This window comes from Melanostigma gelatinosum (assembly GCF_949748355.1).
Source record: "Melanostigma gelatinosum genome assembly, chromosome: 11".
Lineage (NCBI taxonomy): Eukaryota > Metazoa > Chordata > Actinopteri > Perciformes > Zoarcidae > Melanostigma > Melanostigma gelatinosum.
In genome coordinates this window covers 22237486-22256856 of record NC_136644.1, presented here as the reverse complement: position 1 = coordinate 22256856, position 19371 = coordinate 22237486, and the positions used below count along the sequence as shown (strand labels likewise).

Below are 19371 nucleotides of genomic sequence, written 5' to 3'. Positions count from 1 at the left end.
AAAAAGCCGGTTTCATGACAACTTCCGGTTTGGCGCAGAACAACTTCCGGTCCGGCGCAGACGGCAAGGCAAGTTTATTTGTATAGCACAGCTCAAAGTGCTTCACATAAAACCATTAAAAGCATCAAAACATAAGGCAAAAGAAAAGGAGATTTAAAAACAATTAAACAGAAGAAGGAGTAACTGCTAGTTAATGATAATAATAATATTAAACCTAGTGTTTTGAATCTGTCATTACATTAGTACTAAAAGAGACTGACATCTGGTGACTTAGAGAGACAATCACAGCATAGTTTTATGCCACCCAGTGGCTTCCTAGATAAATTACACAAAACAGTCTTAGAAATTCATTGTCTATGACCTTTGTGCTTACATCCTGACTTTAGTTTTAATTAAGCATTATAACTTTAGTTGTTGACTTTGGTTTTAATTCAGCATTTTAACAAAGATTAATGGTTTCAGTTGTTCTTCAATTCTTGAACTTAATTGTGATTCATTCTTGTGCAGACCAGAGTGTAAGTGCAGTTCAACAGTTTGACTTGCCTTGGTATTTCTGATTGAATATCTTGAACACAGTTATTGATTTTAAAGTTGAATTTAATATTTAATTGATTAATTATTCATTGTTTTTTAATTTCATTTTACTTCCAATTTTAAACCTTTCGAATTCTGATTTGGAACTGGATTGTGATTGTGATTCTGATTTAGATGTTGAGTTTGATTTCGGAATTCCAGCTTCAATTTTGGATTCGAGATTCCTTCACATATCCAGTATTGACTAATTTTGGTACATTTACTAATTTACACAGTTCCTAAGAATCAATTTTGACACGGACGGCGCAACATATTTGAGAGATCGTTGACCTCTCTTACACTACAGACGTATGCTAACATTTACTGCTGAACTTTTGGCAGTTCTGTGTTTGTTTCAGTCAAGGTGCGTGGTTGAGCGGATCCCAGTTTTGGAGTCAGCGGCCACACGCCATACAGCACAGAGGGTGAGTTGACTTTGATTCAGGTGATGACAAGCATGCACATTTAATACACACATTTGAATACTCCTAGGCTGCATAATGTTTACATTAAAGAAGCAGAGTAAGGAAGTAGGAGCACTGGTAAGAAGACTAAAATGTGAAGTAACAGAAGTAGAACGCATTAGAAAAGATTTGCAACAGCAGATAGAGGAAAGACGAGCAGAAAGTAAAGAAGACGAGGATATAAAGAGCATGCAGCGGCGACTGCTGAAACTGCAAGTAGCAGAGGTCGACAGAGAATTAAATAGAAAAGTTCAGGCCAAGAAACAGATGATAGCAGCAGAAGCCCAGCAGCAACAAAATCTAGCAGTACCAGCCCCCACGGTGGTGTACAATCAGCCCCCACCACGATGCAGAAGTGGTGCATCCAACAGAGGGAGAGGTAACGATAAAGGGGGGCGTGGGGGTCTTGTAAGTAAAGGAGTGTGCTACGTATGTGGGAGAGAAGGTCATTGGGTAAGAGATTGCCCACATAAAAGGAGAGGAAGACAGATCAGTGCAGCACCACAACATGCTCCGTTCCCACCACAACATCAGCAGCACCTACGACCAGGTCCAGCTGGACCTCCTCCCATGAGACATCAACAGATGCCCATGCTGTCACCAGGACCATGGGGGGGGTTCACTGTATAGGCAAGATACATAGATGGTTGCCATGTGATCCCTTACAGCAGAGATATCGAGGTGAAGGGGGGATATGGTAAGGTGTCAAACATTTATGGTAAGGTGTCAAACATATTTTGTAGATCCACATTTAGAATCGTTTTCAGTAAAGGTGCTACTCACAAATTATGAGATTTAATAACGTCATGATAAACCACAACTAGACTTGCTAACTCTAGAAATTGAGAAATATACGGGAGCTCTAACTAACATGAGCCGAGTGTTGTTTCCTCAGGTGACAAACGCAGAAGCAGCAGCTGACGAAAGGAAGCAGGCTGATGTGTCACCAGGCAGTCTGGTGTGGATAAAAGTCCACAAACGCAAGTGGAGTGAACCAAGGTGGACCGGTCCATGGGAGGTAGTATTGGCAACCTCACATGACACCACCTCACTCACTGTGCAGCAGCGAAGGTAACGAGTAAGACACTCGCAGAGACAGGATTGAACATCAGACAGGAAAATTTGAAGCCAAAGACACCTCAAAAGAGGGGTTTAGACAGTACTGAAGATGACGTTTTCCCCACAGTTTAAGCGAGGGCGTCCATTAGGAGACTCTAGGGTCAGTGGGTTATGGAAGTCTGTAGTTGCTTTCTTCCTGATTTCAGTAGCTTCCCTCTTAGTATGTGGAATTAACCACAGACAGGAACCAGATCACATGCATGACTACATCAGGATTCGACATTTAGCCTCAGTAGCTAATCAAACCGATCTTAGACCACGTAGAGAGGCTTCTCCGACGACACTCACCTATGAAAATGTAACTCTCACTCTTACGTTCAAAGAAGGTACAACATCAACGGTCCAGGTCGACTTCTGTGAAGTCGTTTCCGGTCCCAGGTATGAACACATCTACGGGTGGATGTCCAAAACCTTGTGCATCATAACTGACGAGTGTGGGCCCGCCACAAATAAGTATGGTAAGCTGTTATCGTATCATAACTGTGATTGTGAAGATTGGGGATGGGCAACGATGAATACAGGTGGCGAGGGTTTAGGAAAAGACCCCAACCCAGGTCTTAAAGACCGACTAAAGATGTTAAATGCCCCAGCTTCTTATCACATGTGTAGAAAAGGGGTGGGTAGATGTAATCCTTAAGACTTACCTAAATTGACTGACTGAGGACTTTACGTAGTACAGGGAAAGGCTACTGATAGTCCTGCCCCACAAGGGCTCATTAGGATTATTGTTAAGCCTGTAAAAAGACCAGGTTCGACATACGACTGACGCAGAGAATGAGGTAAGGGGTGGAAACCGGAATGGCAGATGGGAATTTATGGTGGGTACAATATACGGCTTCAAGCCAGTAGTACAGATTGTATTGTGTGTTTAGGATCTAGACCCCTAGCAACACCAGTTCCTTCAAGATTCAGACTCCTAAGTCCTGAATTAGTTGTATTTTAACTCTGTTTACTGATGACACTTTGCCCCTCCAACACACTTGTCAGAGGCTGCACTGGCATTACCCACCTGTAGAATATAATACCCCACCTCTGTTCAAAGTTACAGAGGGTCCATTTGATTGTATAGCCTCAGATACAGCTATGGGGCCCAATGTAGGTAGTATTATTGCAAATTAAAGCAAATTGTAGCAACAGTCACCTATATCTTGCCTGTCACTGATGCAACTTATGGAGAACTCATCTCTCCACGCCCACATGCTAACAGAAGATCCAAAAGAGATGCCGGCGGCCCGAAGGGGGCCTTTGATGACCAAGTGTACATAAGATGTCATAAGACTGCCAAGGGGGGTGTCTAATGACTTTCAAGCCAGAAATCAAATAGCAGCAGATTTAGAATCTGTTTTCTCTCAGAGGGTGATGATTAATAAAAATGTCGATTGGATCAACTACATTTACTATAACCAACATCGTTTAGTAAACTTCACCAGTGACGCCATATCAGGACTGCATGCACAGCTGGCGAAGACTAGTTTAATGACCTTGCAGAACAGAATGGCATTAGAGATGATTTAGCAGAGAAAAGTGGCGTGTGCCAGATGTTTGGGTCTGCGTGCTGCACTTTCATTCCGAATAACACAGCTCCTGATGGATCGGTGACCAGGGAGCTGGAGGGACTGACAGCACTCAGCCAAGAGCTAGCAGACAACTCTCGTGTCACTGATCCGTTCACCGACTGGTTGGGAAGTATGCTTAGCCAGTGAAAACATACATTTTTGGCAATCGTAATTATTCTGTGTGCTGTCATCATAAGCCTCCGAGTTGTCTGTGGATGGGGGTTCCCGTGCATCCGTGGACCTCTACAGGGGTTTATTGTTTCACCGATGAGCCAGACACCAGTCCAGGGCAACCAATTATGTGTCGGGGATGAGGACGAATTGGAGCTTCTGATGGCCACAGTCTAGATGAGGCCACCAGCGGTGCCATAGCGGAACTTCACAAGCGGTTCCTGACCATCCTCTCGGAGATCCTGAAGGACCTGATAAAGGCCCAGATGGACTTCTAACACATCCGGTGAGATATTGGAAATTTGGGAAATAGACTGATTGTTCTGGATGAGTAATTTGAGATTTTATTTTTAATTAATGGGTTATAATGGGATTTTAGGGTGTAAAGATTAAGAAATGTAATTTTGACAGGTGTAAAAGAACAGTCAAGGCTTCTCAGTATGTGTTCTCTAGCCTACAGGCTGTATCCTGATCCTGCCAGCCCCAAGACATGGAAGGCAGTGATTTTCAACGCAGTCGATCTTTTCCTTTGTTACGGATTCTATCTTTCCCTTTTTAAATTTTCCTTTTTGTCTTCCTTTTACGGACTCAATTTTTCCCTTTTTTACGGATTAAATTTTCCTTTTTCGTCTTCCTTCTACGGACTCAATTTTGAAACGAACTGAACAGAAATACTTGAAATGATATCTGTGTGCATGAATTGTTTGCCTCTGTTTAGATAGATAGGAAGCCTCTCCCTGGATTGAGTAGGGGGGAGGTCTCCAGGGACATTTGAAAAACTAACTACATTCGAGTAGCTAACTCACAGTGAACTGTGAGTTAGGGGGGAATTGTAAGAAATTTGAGTAAAAAACTGTAGTTAGTAGATATAATAAAAGTGTTTAATAATTCATAATTAATAATTCATAGTTAGTCATAATCATAAGGGTTTTGAGAATGCATAATTAAGATAAACATAAGCATGAAACTTCTGCCAAGTGCAGAAGTATAACTTTTATTTTGAAGGATTATTATAGAAGGGTTTAAAACGTAACTGACAGTCATTGAATGTGTTAGACTCAGGGGCAGACAGCCGAATACACTCCTGGAAGTTAGCCAATAGGAATCGAGATAAATGGAGAGGAGGTGTTATCGAACAGATGTGGGAGGTTTAATTTAAGCCTTTTTCCTCTCTCGTGTCATGGCTCTCGGAGGACGGACGTGTTTTTCACCTGAGAAGCTGAGTTGAGGTTTTTTGCAAATGGGGTTTTATTGTTTTAATATGTCATAGGAGTGTACACTCCAATGTATAACTGTAATCGTGCTTACATCAGTGGAATTAAATTCCTTATAATTGTAAACCAGTTTGGGTAGCGTTATTGTTGCAGCGTGTCGACGGCACAAAGCCGGCCACATGGCTGGCTCCGGCCTCCCCTTTGTTATGAGGTAAAAATACTACCGTAACACGTGGCAAAGAAACAAAAGAAGAGAAACGAGAGGATCAGCACAGTGGCGATAAAGTGGAAGCATGGGAGGGAAAAAGAGAGCAACAAATTCAAATGTATAGATCAATTTCATTTGAAACATTCGTTCATACATACAATCCTGACTAATTGAGTCGTTAACATTTTGTGACTGTGTCACCACATACCAAGATGTACATTTACATGTGTGTATCTTTGTATGTGCAGTGATCATGCTCTCCATTACACGTCGAACACTTTTAAGGGCTTTTCACACGTGGTTTGCACTGCGCTGGCCAAGTGGCGCGCTGCACCCACGCTTTGCCGTGGTGGTGCAGCGCAAGCCATTGGAAATGATGCGTTTCAGAGTGCAGAGTGCCTTTGTAGCGCTCTGTGTGAAAGGGCCTTTTTAGAAGCATTTAAATGTGCTGATTGCAGAGAGCCCTGTTCAGAAAGATCTGCATACCATATGTTTCTCAACTCGTTCATTCAGCTTTCCTGTTTGTAACGTGATGACATACATTGTCACCTGGGCAAACTGAGATTATCGTGGACCGTGATGATAGCTGCGAATACCTTGTTACACAGGAAAGGGGGCAGCCGCCATTTACATCACAAATGCACCAGTGTGACTGTTGCAATTCAGATGTTTCAATGAAACAAGACATCGAACCACAGCAGCATCAAAGAAGCAATTTCTCAACAGATGTGTGTGTGTGTGTGTGTGTGTGTGTGTGTGTGTGTGTGTGTGTGTGTGTGTGTGTGTTCGTATTTGTCTGTGTATTCGCTTTTCAATTAGAAGATAAAATATGACCCTGGGAGTCAGTATCTTTGTACAACTGTGTCGGCAGAAGCTGTGTGATTAGGAGAAGTGCGTACACACACACACACACACACACACACACACACAAACACACACACCCACACACGGTTGGGGGGCAGAACTGTTCATTTCAGTGGCATCAGATTATCGATTCAGTCTGGAAATTAAAGCATTATCGATTCTCTCTAAGGTTTAATTAATCTGCACTTATACACTCAAACAAGCACACACACACACGCGCGCGCACACACACACACAGGCTTTTCTTCCTTATCACAAGTAATTTGAGTTAAATCTGTTTTGACTCCTTTCTTCCCGCGCGCCCTTCTTCTTCACGATTGACTATTCTCTCCCCCTTTTGTTTTCCTGATACCATCTGTGTCTCCCTGTCTGTTCTCCTCTTGTTCCGCTCCACGGTGAAGATCATGTTCTGATAACAAACTCATAATTGTCAGAGCAAGTGCTGCCCTTTCAGCACTTACACGACTGCTTACTGTGACGCAAAGGAGAGGGGGGGGGAGTGTGATAGAAGTGGAGTGAAGTAGATAGAAGAGATGCTTTTGATGCTGGAGGAGCGAACATATATGGTTGTAAGGGGATGAATTCTGCTAAAAATGCTAATATACGTAATTACCGTGTCAGTTATCACCCTCTTGGAGACAAACATCAGCATAGATGGATCTCTCTAGAGGGAGTTGTTTTCATTCACACACATACTCACGCACACTCAAAAAAACTATTTTCTTTTTCTGGGGATTAAGTTGGTCTCTTCAGCATCATCAGAAAGAACTCTCTATTAGGCTGCTCTGTCTGTCTCACAGTGAGAATGGGCCATTACGTTAGTGAAGTGGAACAGGGATCCACTGATTTCTATTCTTAATAAGACACCCGAATAATGATGCCACAGATGTTATGATATGAGATCCAATTAAAATGCACTACACCGGCTGATAAGTCTGAATAGAATATCTGACATCGTGATTTCAGGTTTAAAAAAAAAAAAAAAAAATGACTTCACTGTCACATTTTAATACAGGGACGTTTGCCTTTAGCCTACGAGACATACTCGGTGCCGGCTGACAGAGGAAATTGGAGAGAGAGAGATCAGGTCTGACATATTTCAAAGGCTGAGAGACACGTTCAAACCAAAGTTATTCATGCGTTAGCCAACCGAGCCGCTGTAACTTCATTTTTAAAGTGGTATTTCCTCTTTTGTGAAATAGTTCTCGGTCAAACTTCAACACAACCCGGCAGTTAAATCTGTCCTCCATCCGTCTCTTCTTCAACTGATTATATTAGCCTGCTCGAAGGAATACGGACAGCATGTTATTATTATTTGATTAATACGGCTTTTATTTCATGCTCTTTTACTACTATTACTGTTGTTATAACTTTTATTTTCATTTTAATAATTGAATTGCCTTGCATGCATTACTCTCAAATTGTTAAATTGCTGAATTGTTTTTTTTCCTTTGTTGTTTTCACCGACACAAATTTTGTAAAATGCAGTTTTTGGAGAGAAACTCAAATTAAGTTACAGCAATGTAAAATATATGTTAGAAAGAGAATTACGACCTGTTTAACTTCCCAACACAAACTCAAATCAGCTTTTATTAAATTGAATTTAATCGCAAATCTTTAAATAAAAATACATTCATGTATTTCCTTATCATTTGATTTGTGTGATTTTATGAACACAGTTGATTTATGCAGAAGTCTGAACAAGATGAGATAAAAGTGTCACAACCTCTGAATCTGAGGACAATACACCTTTTTATTTGTTTCTAAATTGAAGGAAGAAGAACTGCGCTGCTCACCCGACAGTGTGTTGGAGGACATACTCCTGTTCTGTTTCAGGTTTTAAGAGACAAACGGTCTTAGGAGAGTTACTGTTTAAATCTTGCCAAAGGCATGGGCTGTGATATTCAGTGTTTGAGTGTGTTAAAATCCCTCTTATTTTCACGGTGTACACCCTACGAGGAGGCCAGCGACTGCTCAGATTAGATGAAATGTTCAAAAGAAATTAGCAACTTTTTGCCGCCCTAAAATAATGAATTACCATGAATGCAGAGTGCTGATAGAAGTATTGATCAATAGTAATTACTTTGGTTTGGAATCTAAGATTCACGGCTTTCACATCTTGTTTTTCGGCCTGTGCTCTCTCCTTTGGCAAAAAGAGACATCCCAACTGCTGCCATTTCAACACAATGCCGGTCTCATTCTCTTTCTCACCTTCTAACTGAACAATTTTCACCCACCCACATCAGAGCATGGTGCTATGTGGTGCAAGGCAGTGGAGTGTGAAAGGCTGATCATCTTTGTTTTCTCACTCAACAAGTATCAACCGACTGAACGACACAATTTTCTTTGGTCTAATAATCCTTTTTCATGACAATATAGCAAACCTATGTGGTATGTGACTACAGAGCCCCTGAGCTTCCACAGCAGCTGGATTCTTTTGATATCAGGAGATCACACAGCAATTGCGGGATCACAAGATCATATAAAATCCATCTTGTCAGGTGTAAAGCAAGCCCTCAGGAATAGCGGCGGGCTTTCAAGCTAATTTTAGATAGTGGCCAAACGGTGGAACGACAACTTCCGGATACGTCATGTGATGCCATTGGGCACAAAAATACTTTCCCCATACACTTACATTGGGAAAGAGACATCTTTAAATCAGCGCATTTTTTTTACGAACCCTTTAATACACCTTTTTTAAATGATTAGGTCCTAAAAGTTGCCAGAACTAATAGCCGAATCCAGAGTTTCTGACCTTATTTCAGGTGTCTAAACAAAAAAACATCCAAGAAACCCACTGGATTCAGGACGTGGGAACCGGAAGTGCAAAAATGCTGACTCTGGGTTTTAGGACTCATTCATGCAGCACTGTATGGATGGGGAAGATCGCCAGAAGATTTGGGTAAATTCATCCGAATTGTATAATGGGAGGTCAAAACTTTTTTCTCCAACTCTGTCTGAAGAGGTCAGTGTAAATACTGCAACAGCATCAGTTTGATCAGAATTGGATCGGATTTCTTCATTGAAAGAAGAGCAAAGAAGGATTGAAGTCAGCTCGTTATAGATGGTGACTGACGAATGGTTCATCCAATCACACGCCAAATATGTTTTGACAGTGCCTGCCCCGATCCAAACAGTTTCCAATTATGGCGTCTCAGATGGTTCTGGGTAACAGACCATCTGCCGCGTCAGGTACAGACCCCCCGGGCAGCTGTTGGAACTGACTCTCATTAAGCCCCTGCAGGAGGGCTAATACCTGCTCATTTCAATATCTACATTGACTGCCAAGCAGCTCTTCCTCTACTGACGTTTCGAAATGTAATTTCTTCTTGTTCCTTTTAAAATGTCCCACACACAGGAAAGGTCATCAATTCTTCATCTTGTGCTCATATTAAGTGCCCGGTAACAAAGGATTCCGCATGTCCAACCACGCACTACTTGTCACTGAAGCACTGAGAGTCTGTCCGAGCTCCACGTCTGAAGCTCCTTGCCTGCTTTTCTTTCTCGAACTTTATCTCTGTGAGGACTTCACATCTGCCACAACTCATTACACCCCCATAAGTAGGGCTGCAGAGATCATAACATTTTAAAATGCTGAAACTTCAGCTGACCTTTCCAGACTCTTACTTGCACTGGCATTACTGCAGGAAATGACAAAAGATCATCTTCGACCACTTGAAAATGAATGAAAAAAGGGAGAAAATACCCGTCAAACATTTGTAGTTCCTGCAATGGACCTTCCAAATGGCAAACATTTTAGAAAAGCAGTCAAAATGAATTACGATAATCAAGTTACTCCTGCTTTAAATTGGCTCATTTACAGGCTTTCATGTCTAATCTGGTTTATTGAACACATTTTATTTCCTTATGCATCGTTCTAATTTAACTTGGATTTCATTACAGATTATTACATTGCTTTTGGTGCAAATGCCACATGAGATGCATGATACTCATATATATCGTGGGGGTGCACGAAAAAGGCAAATCTTACCCGACATTAGTCAAAGCTACCAACCTCACACCCCATTATTGTTGTTGAATTATTCTTGTTGAATTATTCAGCGGCGTAGAAGTAAGTAAGTTTCTAGAAGCAAAATGAACACACTTGTTATTCTGATTCCATTAGTGTCCGATTCAAAACTGCTTCAGAATTGAATCACACTGTTGCTGTTAAGTCTTTCAATATAAAGAGAGAGCGAGAGAAGAGCGAGAAGCTGATAATTCAAAAAAGTAATTTAGTTTTATTCTTCCGTTCCTCAGTGCGAACACACTCTTGAGAGCAACTTTGTGTGTTTTTATTTCCGCAAACTACTCCATCAGCGACCCATCAACCATTTAATGTGTATCCGTGTAGGTCTTTTCACAGCTGACAATTTGACTCAGCGTAGCAGTAAAACTACAAAATAACATAATGACTGTTCCATATAAACCTTTTGTCATTTATACCAGTTGCAACTGTGGCATGCCAAAGTGTTGTTGGCCTATTAAGGCTTTTATCATTTCACCACTACAACATTAAATATTCATCACGTAATAAGCGACAACACAAGTTCAAGTTAAGAAAACATCCACAGATATTACGATATAACTCTCAACAACTCTTTTAATCTGCTTCATCGGGACTGCGTGAATGTGGTTCGATCAGATGTGATTGACAGTGCTGGCAACGTGAGTAAACAACGGCACACTCCCATCAGATTATTTTAATGTTACCACACCGGTGAATGGAAGGATGTGAAATCACCTTTTTCCAACTGAGCGAAACATTGTTCAACCTTTGGCAGAAAGAAATATGTGTGTAGAACTACATCCTTTATAGTAAGCTGATAAAATAGGGTTTCAAAGTCTTTAATTAAATGAAATGAACTACATGTCTGAAAGCAGTGTTGATACAGGTGATTAGATTGAGGCTGGGGACCTTTATCGCATGCTATTTCTCTGTCCATGTGTCCACTTTATACTGTAATAAAATTGTTCAAATATGATCGAAAAAAATTGTAAAACCTCTCAAATACATTCTGCACATTCTGTGTTGGTGGCAGCGTGCCAGTTCAGGTTACTACTTTTTAATAGGAGTGGTTCAAATCGGCAAGACTCCAGAGACAGATCTGATGCAAACCAGATACCAGGTAAAGCTCAAGTGCATGTGTGTGTGTGTGTGTGTCCTTTACCTCTGCGTTCAGTGGTAACAACCAGGGCTTCCTGCTCTGTGCCCCAGCCCACGGAGGTGCGAGCGGTGAGTCGGAAAACGTAGGCCTGCTCAGAGGAAAGTCCTGTGACGGTGAACTGTCGAGCGTTGGAGCCCACCTCCACTGTGGTCCATCGCTGAGGGTCCCTGCTGTCCAAGCAGTACGAGATCTGGTAGCCTGGTGAGGGACAGACGGAGAGACAGACGGAGGAGGGAGACGGTTGACATCTGTGTGAAAGTCCTGTGTGTGTGTGAATGTGTTTCTGTGCGTTATTTTGTTTTTTGTGGTCTACTTTAAAACACAGAGCCCACAGGAATCAAAGACAGCACAATGTGAGATGGGAAAAAAGCCTGAAAACATACCCACACAGTGCCACGCGTCACACAGCTGCACGTCCACAGAAACACAGACAAACAAACACACTTTTCTGCAGTTCCTGAAAATGTCCAGCTCTGAAGAGATTCCATTCATGCAGCTGCTTTGCCGTTTGTACCGGTATGGAGCCCTTATGTTATACTCTGATGTTATCAAAAACAAACACAAAGTCATAATTCACACATGTCACAGCTCACATACTGACATTCCCTCAAACACACACACACATTGTAAAAACATCCTCTGTCCCGCAGCCTTTGAACCACGGCGTACACGGCTTGTGTCTGTTTCTCTGTCTCATGTGCAGTAGGCCATGTAATAACACTAACACCCTTCAACACATACACACACACACACACTCAAATCCACTGATCCCCGACCAAGCTTTCCACAGGCCACTGGCCTCTCACAAAGGCTCTCAATGTGAAGATTTTATAGTACACAAAGTACACACATCCGCACACACACACACACACACACACACACGAGTGTGCGGAGGTTCACAGTAAGACTGTCAGGATGGTAATCTGCTCAGAGGGGTTTAATCTGGTTGTGTGGGTGATAATCTCATCAGATAGTCTGATTGTATGTTAATGTGAACGCAGTGTGTGGAAGGTTATTGGATAACAGCTTGACAACAAATCCTCTTGCCAGTTGGGTCACAGCGCAGCGTTATGTACTGAATATCATTCGGTCGTCGCTGCTATCACACAAGGCTACATTACAAAGTGTCACGTTGGTGAAAGCCCATCTCCATTTTGCATTGAAAAGATGTAACATGTACAGGATATTTCATAGCTGAAGGCTTTCAAAATGTGTATTTATTCAAGATTTCGTTTTTTTTTGGCTTTTAGCTGCTCAACGCTCACTGACCGTGTCTGTGTTAATGAAAAACTCACAATGCTACTAGATTTTTAGCAGTACTACTGCACAACAAAGTAGGTCAGAGCTGAAAGCTTGCAGAGTAGCTAAAGAGAACAGGTAACGCTAAAACGCTGAGAAAATGCTCCAAACCATGAAGGAATTCTGAACAAAGAGACAACCTCTAAATGAGGACTTTTAACTTTTATGATCTCAATTGATTTGATGTTTAATGGATTGTTATGTTTATTAAGCCCTGCAGATATGCAGAGATTATGGATGCATTAATTGAAGTAAGTGAGAATAACGATGACTTGATTTGCTCTATCAATCGACTTCCTGTGTTTACCGTTCTAATTTGTGCTATTTTCTTCATGGTTTCCCTCTCGTGCCGAGGAAAATAATCATCCAACCATCCCTGATTAAATTGCCACACTAATAAATTGCTGGAATGGCATTTGTCTTTCTGTGTTTAAATGTGCTTTAATGTGCACACTGCACCACATGCTCTATCAGCCATTGTTTTTTTTCCCCATACAGTTTGTACAATTATAAAATAGCATACTATTTTTGCAGACGGTGTAGAAAAATCCTTTTTGGAAACAGTTTCGTGCGGCAACACGTAGTGTTGCATTACGTCAGGCGACGGGCATCAAACTGTAACTTTGAAAAGCTTTTGCCATTTCCTTTGAGCATTGCAATGTGTTTTTTAGTATGCATGCTGACTTTTTCCAGTACTTAAGTTTGTGACTTGAGTGTATGAACACAAATACTTAAAGCTTCCTTATATTTAGTATGTACCATTGGAAATGGGATGCAGCTTGTGGCTGCAATATATTCACCTAGAGGTCACGTGAAAACACCAATACCTCTCTGCCTTGTGCCAAATTAGATTGTGCACCTTCTGTGGTCTTGTTTCTCCTCTGTCCACCCTCTGTCAGTCCCCTATGGGTGGAAAACCCAAGGAGAAATGAAGCAGTCATGAGCCCTAAAGAAAGCGGTGCGGTACAGCTATCTGTATCCGCATTGGCTGCATGCACACACACACACACACACACACGCACACACACACACACCTCGTACCCAGCAAGGACACAGCAGGAATGCACTTTTCCGTGTCTCTGTGATCGAGAGAGAGAGATTTGCCCTCCCACTCATCCTTCTGTCACAGAGTGGTGTCGCACTAAATGTCCTCCCCCTTACGATACAGTCACACATCACTCACACCGTCCTGCTCGACTCCCTCCCCCACTGAGTGGACAAATACTATTCCTCTCTACCCCCGTGCAACACACACACACACACACACACACCTGTCCCTGCTCTCAGCTGCATACATCTCCCCTCTGCTGTCTCTCCCCTTCTGTTCTCTCGGTTTACAGCTCAGCAGCTCTCACATTCCTTTCACCTTGGGAAGTTTTTCCTGTTCCGATGTGAGGGTCCCGGGACAAGAGGATGTCAAACGTGTACATATTGTAAAGCCCTCTGAGGTAAATTTGTAATTTGTGATTTTGGGCTATACAAAAATAAATTAATTGAATTGAATTGAATTGAACCCCTTCCTCGCTTCTCTTCCTCTTCATTAATCTATTCTCTCTGATTCACTCTGCACGCTGTGCTTTGCAGTTTCAGAAACAAGTGATATGTTTGAATCTCAGTGTTTATATACGAAGCAATGTTTGCATTAGGAAAGGGGTCTTGCTTCAGCAACTATAATAGCCCTTTTCCCCGGCTACACTGTTGATCACTGACACACACACACACACACACACACACACACACACACACACACACACACACACACACACACACACACACACACACACACACACACACACACACACACACACACACACACACACACACACACACACACACACACACCAACAAACATCGGCACTGAAGTGGAGAGTAGAGAGAGCTGACCCTTGTTTGAAAGTTTAACAACAGAATCAGCTCTTTTCCTTTTTACGGATTTTACTTCCTTCCTTGCCTTGAAAGATCACAGCGATGTGTGTTTCTGTGTGTGTGTGTGTGTGTGCATATGTTTTAAAACAGCTCACTCATTTCCTCTATAAGCCGAGCTCTGTCCTATAGCAATTGGAAATTAATGTATTGTCACTACAAGTGTGGAAGAATGGATTATGATTTAAATGTTGCTCTAAAATATCTGCCTTCTCAATGTGTGTGTGTGTGTGTGTGAAAGTTATTGTACCTAATATGATGCCGTTGGGGTTCGTGGGCGGCTGCCAAACCACCCTAATGGATGACAACCGAACTTCTGGAAACACCATCCTGACAGGGGGGCCTGGGACTGGAGAGAAAAATAGAGAAGGGAGTTGGCAGCAGAATGAAACAGTAATAATATACAAAGAGCAGGAGAAAAAAAAAAAGCACAAAAGGACTCCTTGAATCCTGTCATGAGAAAGAGAATATCTCAACATCAAGAGCTTGTACTCTAATAACTTAGAAAAGCAGTAACGAGTCATGCAAATGTGTGCATATGCTCTCCACATACCCCCCCCCCCCCACACACACACACATATATATAGTGTCTGATGCATTTTTAAGAGGCACTACTAAAAGATGCGAAACAGAAAATGTAATTTTCTCTCAGCATCACACCGCTCCTGATAAAAGTACATCTTCCACACCACCAAAGACATGTCAGCGCGAGTGTGAGTGTGTGTACAGTATGTGTGTGTGTGTTGTCGGACATTTGAGTGTAGAACTGTGTGTTTAGTAGTTATAAAAGTGTTTAATGATTCATATTTGAGAATTCATAATTAGTCATAATCATAAGTGTTTTGGAAATGCATAATTAAGACAAGCATAAAGTGTTTTAGGATTAGTAGCTAAAAGTAGAACTAAAGACATGAAGCTTATGCCAAAGTTGCAAAAGGCTTAACTTTTACACTGAAGGATTATCATAGAAGGGATTAAGCAATAACTGACAGTCATTGAATGTGTTAAGTGTTTCAATATTCAAGGAGACCAGACCAGGTTGCTGCCATGGTCGTTACTGAGGAGATCTGCACACATGGCGCACACACACAAACACACACTATGTGTTCTCCATGTCTGGGCTGTGGAAGGGGTCTGAGGGGTGAGCTGGACCCAGTGGATGATCAGTGAAGTGGGGGAAAGACTGCTGGCTGTGCTGACAACTGAGATGGGAAGGGTAAAAAAAGAAACAGCTCCAGAGGTGAGGAAAAAGAAGGCAAAGGTGTTGAGCAAAGTGCTAGATAGAAAGGTCAGTGATCAGACCGAGACGGAGCGAGAGAGCGAGAGATCCTACCATCTTCTTTGGTTCTGAGCAGTATGGGGTTGCTCTGTGGGCCGTCACCCATCCGTGTGTACGCCAGCACCTGCAGCACGTACACCGAGTATTTGTGGAGAGCCCCGAGCAGCAGCGTTACGCTCCCCTCTCCTACTACCGCCTGAACACTGGGGGGTTCTTCTGAGTCCTTCTCGCTGTACAACACCTGGACACAGACGCACACCAACAGGCATACATGTCACACAAGTGATCGCAATCACACAAATCGATCAAATATGTCGAGTTAGATCCTGCAGTTTACGCTCTGTAAGGACTGTCCCAAGCCTTCTTCCTACATCAGATGTGAATCTTTGAAACTGCTATAATCAATATTATAGTATTACAGTGGAAACATTATATAGAGATCAACGCCTGTCCAGTTCAAATTATCAGTGGAGGATATTATAAACCATATCTGTCTGTTTTTAGTGTAAAAGCTCTCAAGACTTTCACAGTATATCAGTGTTTTGTTGATGCTGCCCGAATGTGGCACAGAAATCAGTTGTTGCAGGTTTAAAAAAAAGTCCGAGGAACATGTTGTTTAATCTTTAAAGGAAGCACAGAAATGTCCCATAACAGCTGGGCAATGAAGGTTTCAGTCAAACATGATGGATAAACATTGATATCGCCCAAAATCACACATATGCCTCAAAGGGCTTTACAAACTGCACAGCAGAGAGCATCACAATGAAGGAACATGTCAGCCGGTGTAACAGTTGGACTAATAATGTGTTTGGGACAATGGAGGTAGGCCACATCAAGCTTTTGATACAGAATCAATGCCTGTTAGTTTTGGTATTTTCATGGGATTTGTTGACAATAAGAAAAAACTACTACCAGCAAAAAAAACAAATCAGCACACAGTGCTCGTTCACTGGCAACATGATTATGTGTCAAAAGAGAAGTGTGCTTTCTTGCTCGTTCTCTCGGTTTTATTCATGTTGATGAATTCCCTGTCACATTTGGTTTTGAAGGGAAATGTCGGTTCTTCAGTGTCTAAAAACAGAAATCGTCATGAGGAGAGCGTGGCAGGACTGCAGGAGGCAGGAGAACTATTCAACGTCTACGAAGGGATGGGAGGTGTTGAAGAGATACTGCTGGCGGCCACGTCTCATCTATTAACATGGTAGGCATACTGCGCAGCGTGATCCTCAGGAGAGAACAAGAAAACACACACAGAGATGGGGAGTGTGTGTTGTGCTCTGGGCATGGTGGATAATATGACCTGAATTCTACACCAACATTTTTAAAACACTGGATGGGGCCGGCTCATATCACACATTTACAGCCTGTTTCTTCAGTAGATTTATGTATTTATAACACAACCATGTCCATGCAAATGAAGATGCATTTCCTTCTTTTTAAAGCTTTCTTTTGCCGTGTTTTGTTTGGGGTGGTGATTAAGAGCTGTACTCAATGCCAGATTTATATTAGCAACATTTTGCGAGTGCTTTCTCCATGTTAAATTCCTTTCTAAGGGTGTTGAGGGGTGCTACATATATGCAACTGCACCAGAAAAGCCATGTTGCAAAAGATACAGAGAACTGGTAGGTATCTTCTATTTGTTTTAAAATAAAACAAGGAAGTGGAGTGCATTATAATGTCCCGTGGAGGGTGTGCGTGGGAGTGTAACAGGAGAATTGTGACTGCCAGTGAGTGGTGCACTTTGGTAAAAATTGACTGCACCTGGCATTTCACAATCAACAGCATTTATCTAGCCTTTTCTTACGAACCTGAACATAAGAATATGTTAATATGTTAAGTACGTCACTGTCAGGGAGCTCCAGCAAGACAGTGTTCTCTGACTTAGTACGGAAATACAAGAAAATTTGGCAGACGTGTGTGGATTGTAAACTGTGTTGCTTAAGTGGGTCACAAGTCTGGACTTAAATACGAATGCAGGATCTACAAAGCATATTCACACCATGCATGTACACACAACAAATATGCTTCTCTTGCCTCAGCTGCATGTTTTTTTTCTTCAAACAAACAAAGCACTTCCCAAAAACAATCAGGCTTTATGGATTATTGTCCATTTTTCATAAATGAATAATCCAGCTATTGTTTCTACTACAGCAGTTTTATGAAAGGGTATTACACATTAAAGCCTCTCTCATATGTATGTGTACAGTTACACACACACACACTCCCCCAGACATACTAACTGAGGCGGGGTGCTTTTAGAAGCAGTTCTGTAGGAAGAACAAAATGGAGCCGTTACAGGCTATTACATCATATTCGGCTTATATTGGATGTTATTGTGTGCATATCTTTGTGCATCTCTTTGTGTGTGTGTGCGCGTGAAAGTGTGCGAAGGTGTTGGAGGAAGTGATAATGGGCTGAGGGGGTCAGGGTGGGATTGTGTGTGTGTGTGTGTTTGTGTGTTTTATACACCTTGTATCCAAGTATGACTCCATTCTTCTGTGCCGGAGGGAGAGCAGACCATTTGAGCAGGATCCTGCTGGAACTCACTGCCTCAGCAGTCACGTTCGTCGGAGACCCAGATGGAACTGGAGAGCACAAACACACACATTCCTACATCACCAACAGTGGACTATCCCTCTACCCTGACCATGTAAGGACCACTATTTCTAGTCATGTTGAAAAATAATAGATTTACGATCCTTTTTAAATAACAACATAAAATATGTTCACACAGGACTGACACAATGAGCTGATGAAAAGAATAGGCAACACAGCAACCTATATTATGTGCAGCAACAAAATAGAATTATAATTATGAATGCGAAACAGTGAGCAAAATCACCCAGATACGTGCTCCTGACAGGATTCAATTCACGGCATGCAATATCAAAATCAATGAAGAGAGAAATATATGCCCCCCAAATAGGAGTTTTTAAGCAGAATAATAGTTTGCGAAACCCAGTATGACATAAACAAAACTGATTAATTAAAGTATGAATAATTTGCATGACGCAACAGTGAAAACTCTGCTGGTGCCACTTTACTGCATTTTTTCCCCCTCCAATATTCAGATTTTGGAGACGTGAGCAGAGTTTTTGAGAATATGAGAGACAAACACAAAACAATCACTCAAGAAACAGAATCCCACTGTGTCAACAGAGACAGCAAAAAGAAAAAAACAACCTTCTATGCCTGCAGTCATTTACCACTGATGAACAAAATTGATATGAGATATGACAAAACATTTCTCCGCTGTCTCCATCGGGTTATATATTTTCATCCGTAGCACACCAATTCCTTCTTCAGACAAATTGGATCAAAAACAGCCTCAGCGTGACTGAAGGTTTGTCAAAAGCTCATGACCCATGTGACATATTGACCTTTTGAGTGACTTTATTTTGGGTTATTTCATTTGTATTTTTTTTTTTATCATCACATACATACAGGAGATTCGTCCTCTGTGCGGTCAAGATTTCAAATTCACAACAACCAACACAATTTACATTTGAATACAGAGGGGCTTGAAGGGCAGT

The 19371-nt window shown here is 41.8% G+C and overlaps 1 protein-coding gene across 1 annotated transcript in view; it reads right to left on the bottom strand.

The window, feature by feature from the left end:
* The window catches only part of LOC306784047 (protein sidekick-1-like), a gene marked incomplete at its 5' end in the record, with an annotated part of 201815 nt that overhangs the window by 17479 nt on the left and 164965 nt on the right, over window positions 1-19371 (bottom strand). Inside the window, 4 exons of the mRNA XM_079277863.1 lie at window positions 11341-11535; window positions 14810-14908; window positions 15893-16079; window positions 18308-18423. Coding sequence (XP_079133989.1) covers window positions 11341-11535; window positions 14810-14908; window positions 15893-16079; window positions 18308-18423 — 597 coding nt within the window. The remainder of the gene's footprint in view (window positions 1-11340; window positions 11536-14809; window positions 14909-15892; window positions 16080-18307; window positions 18424-19371) is intronic.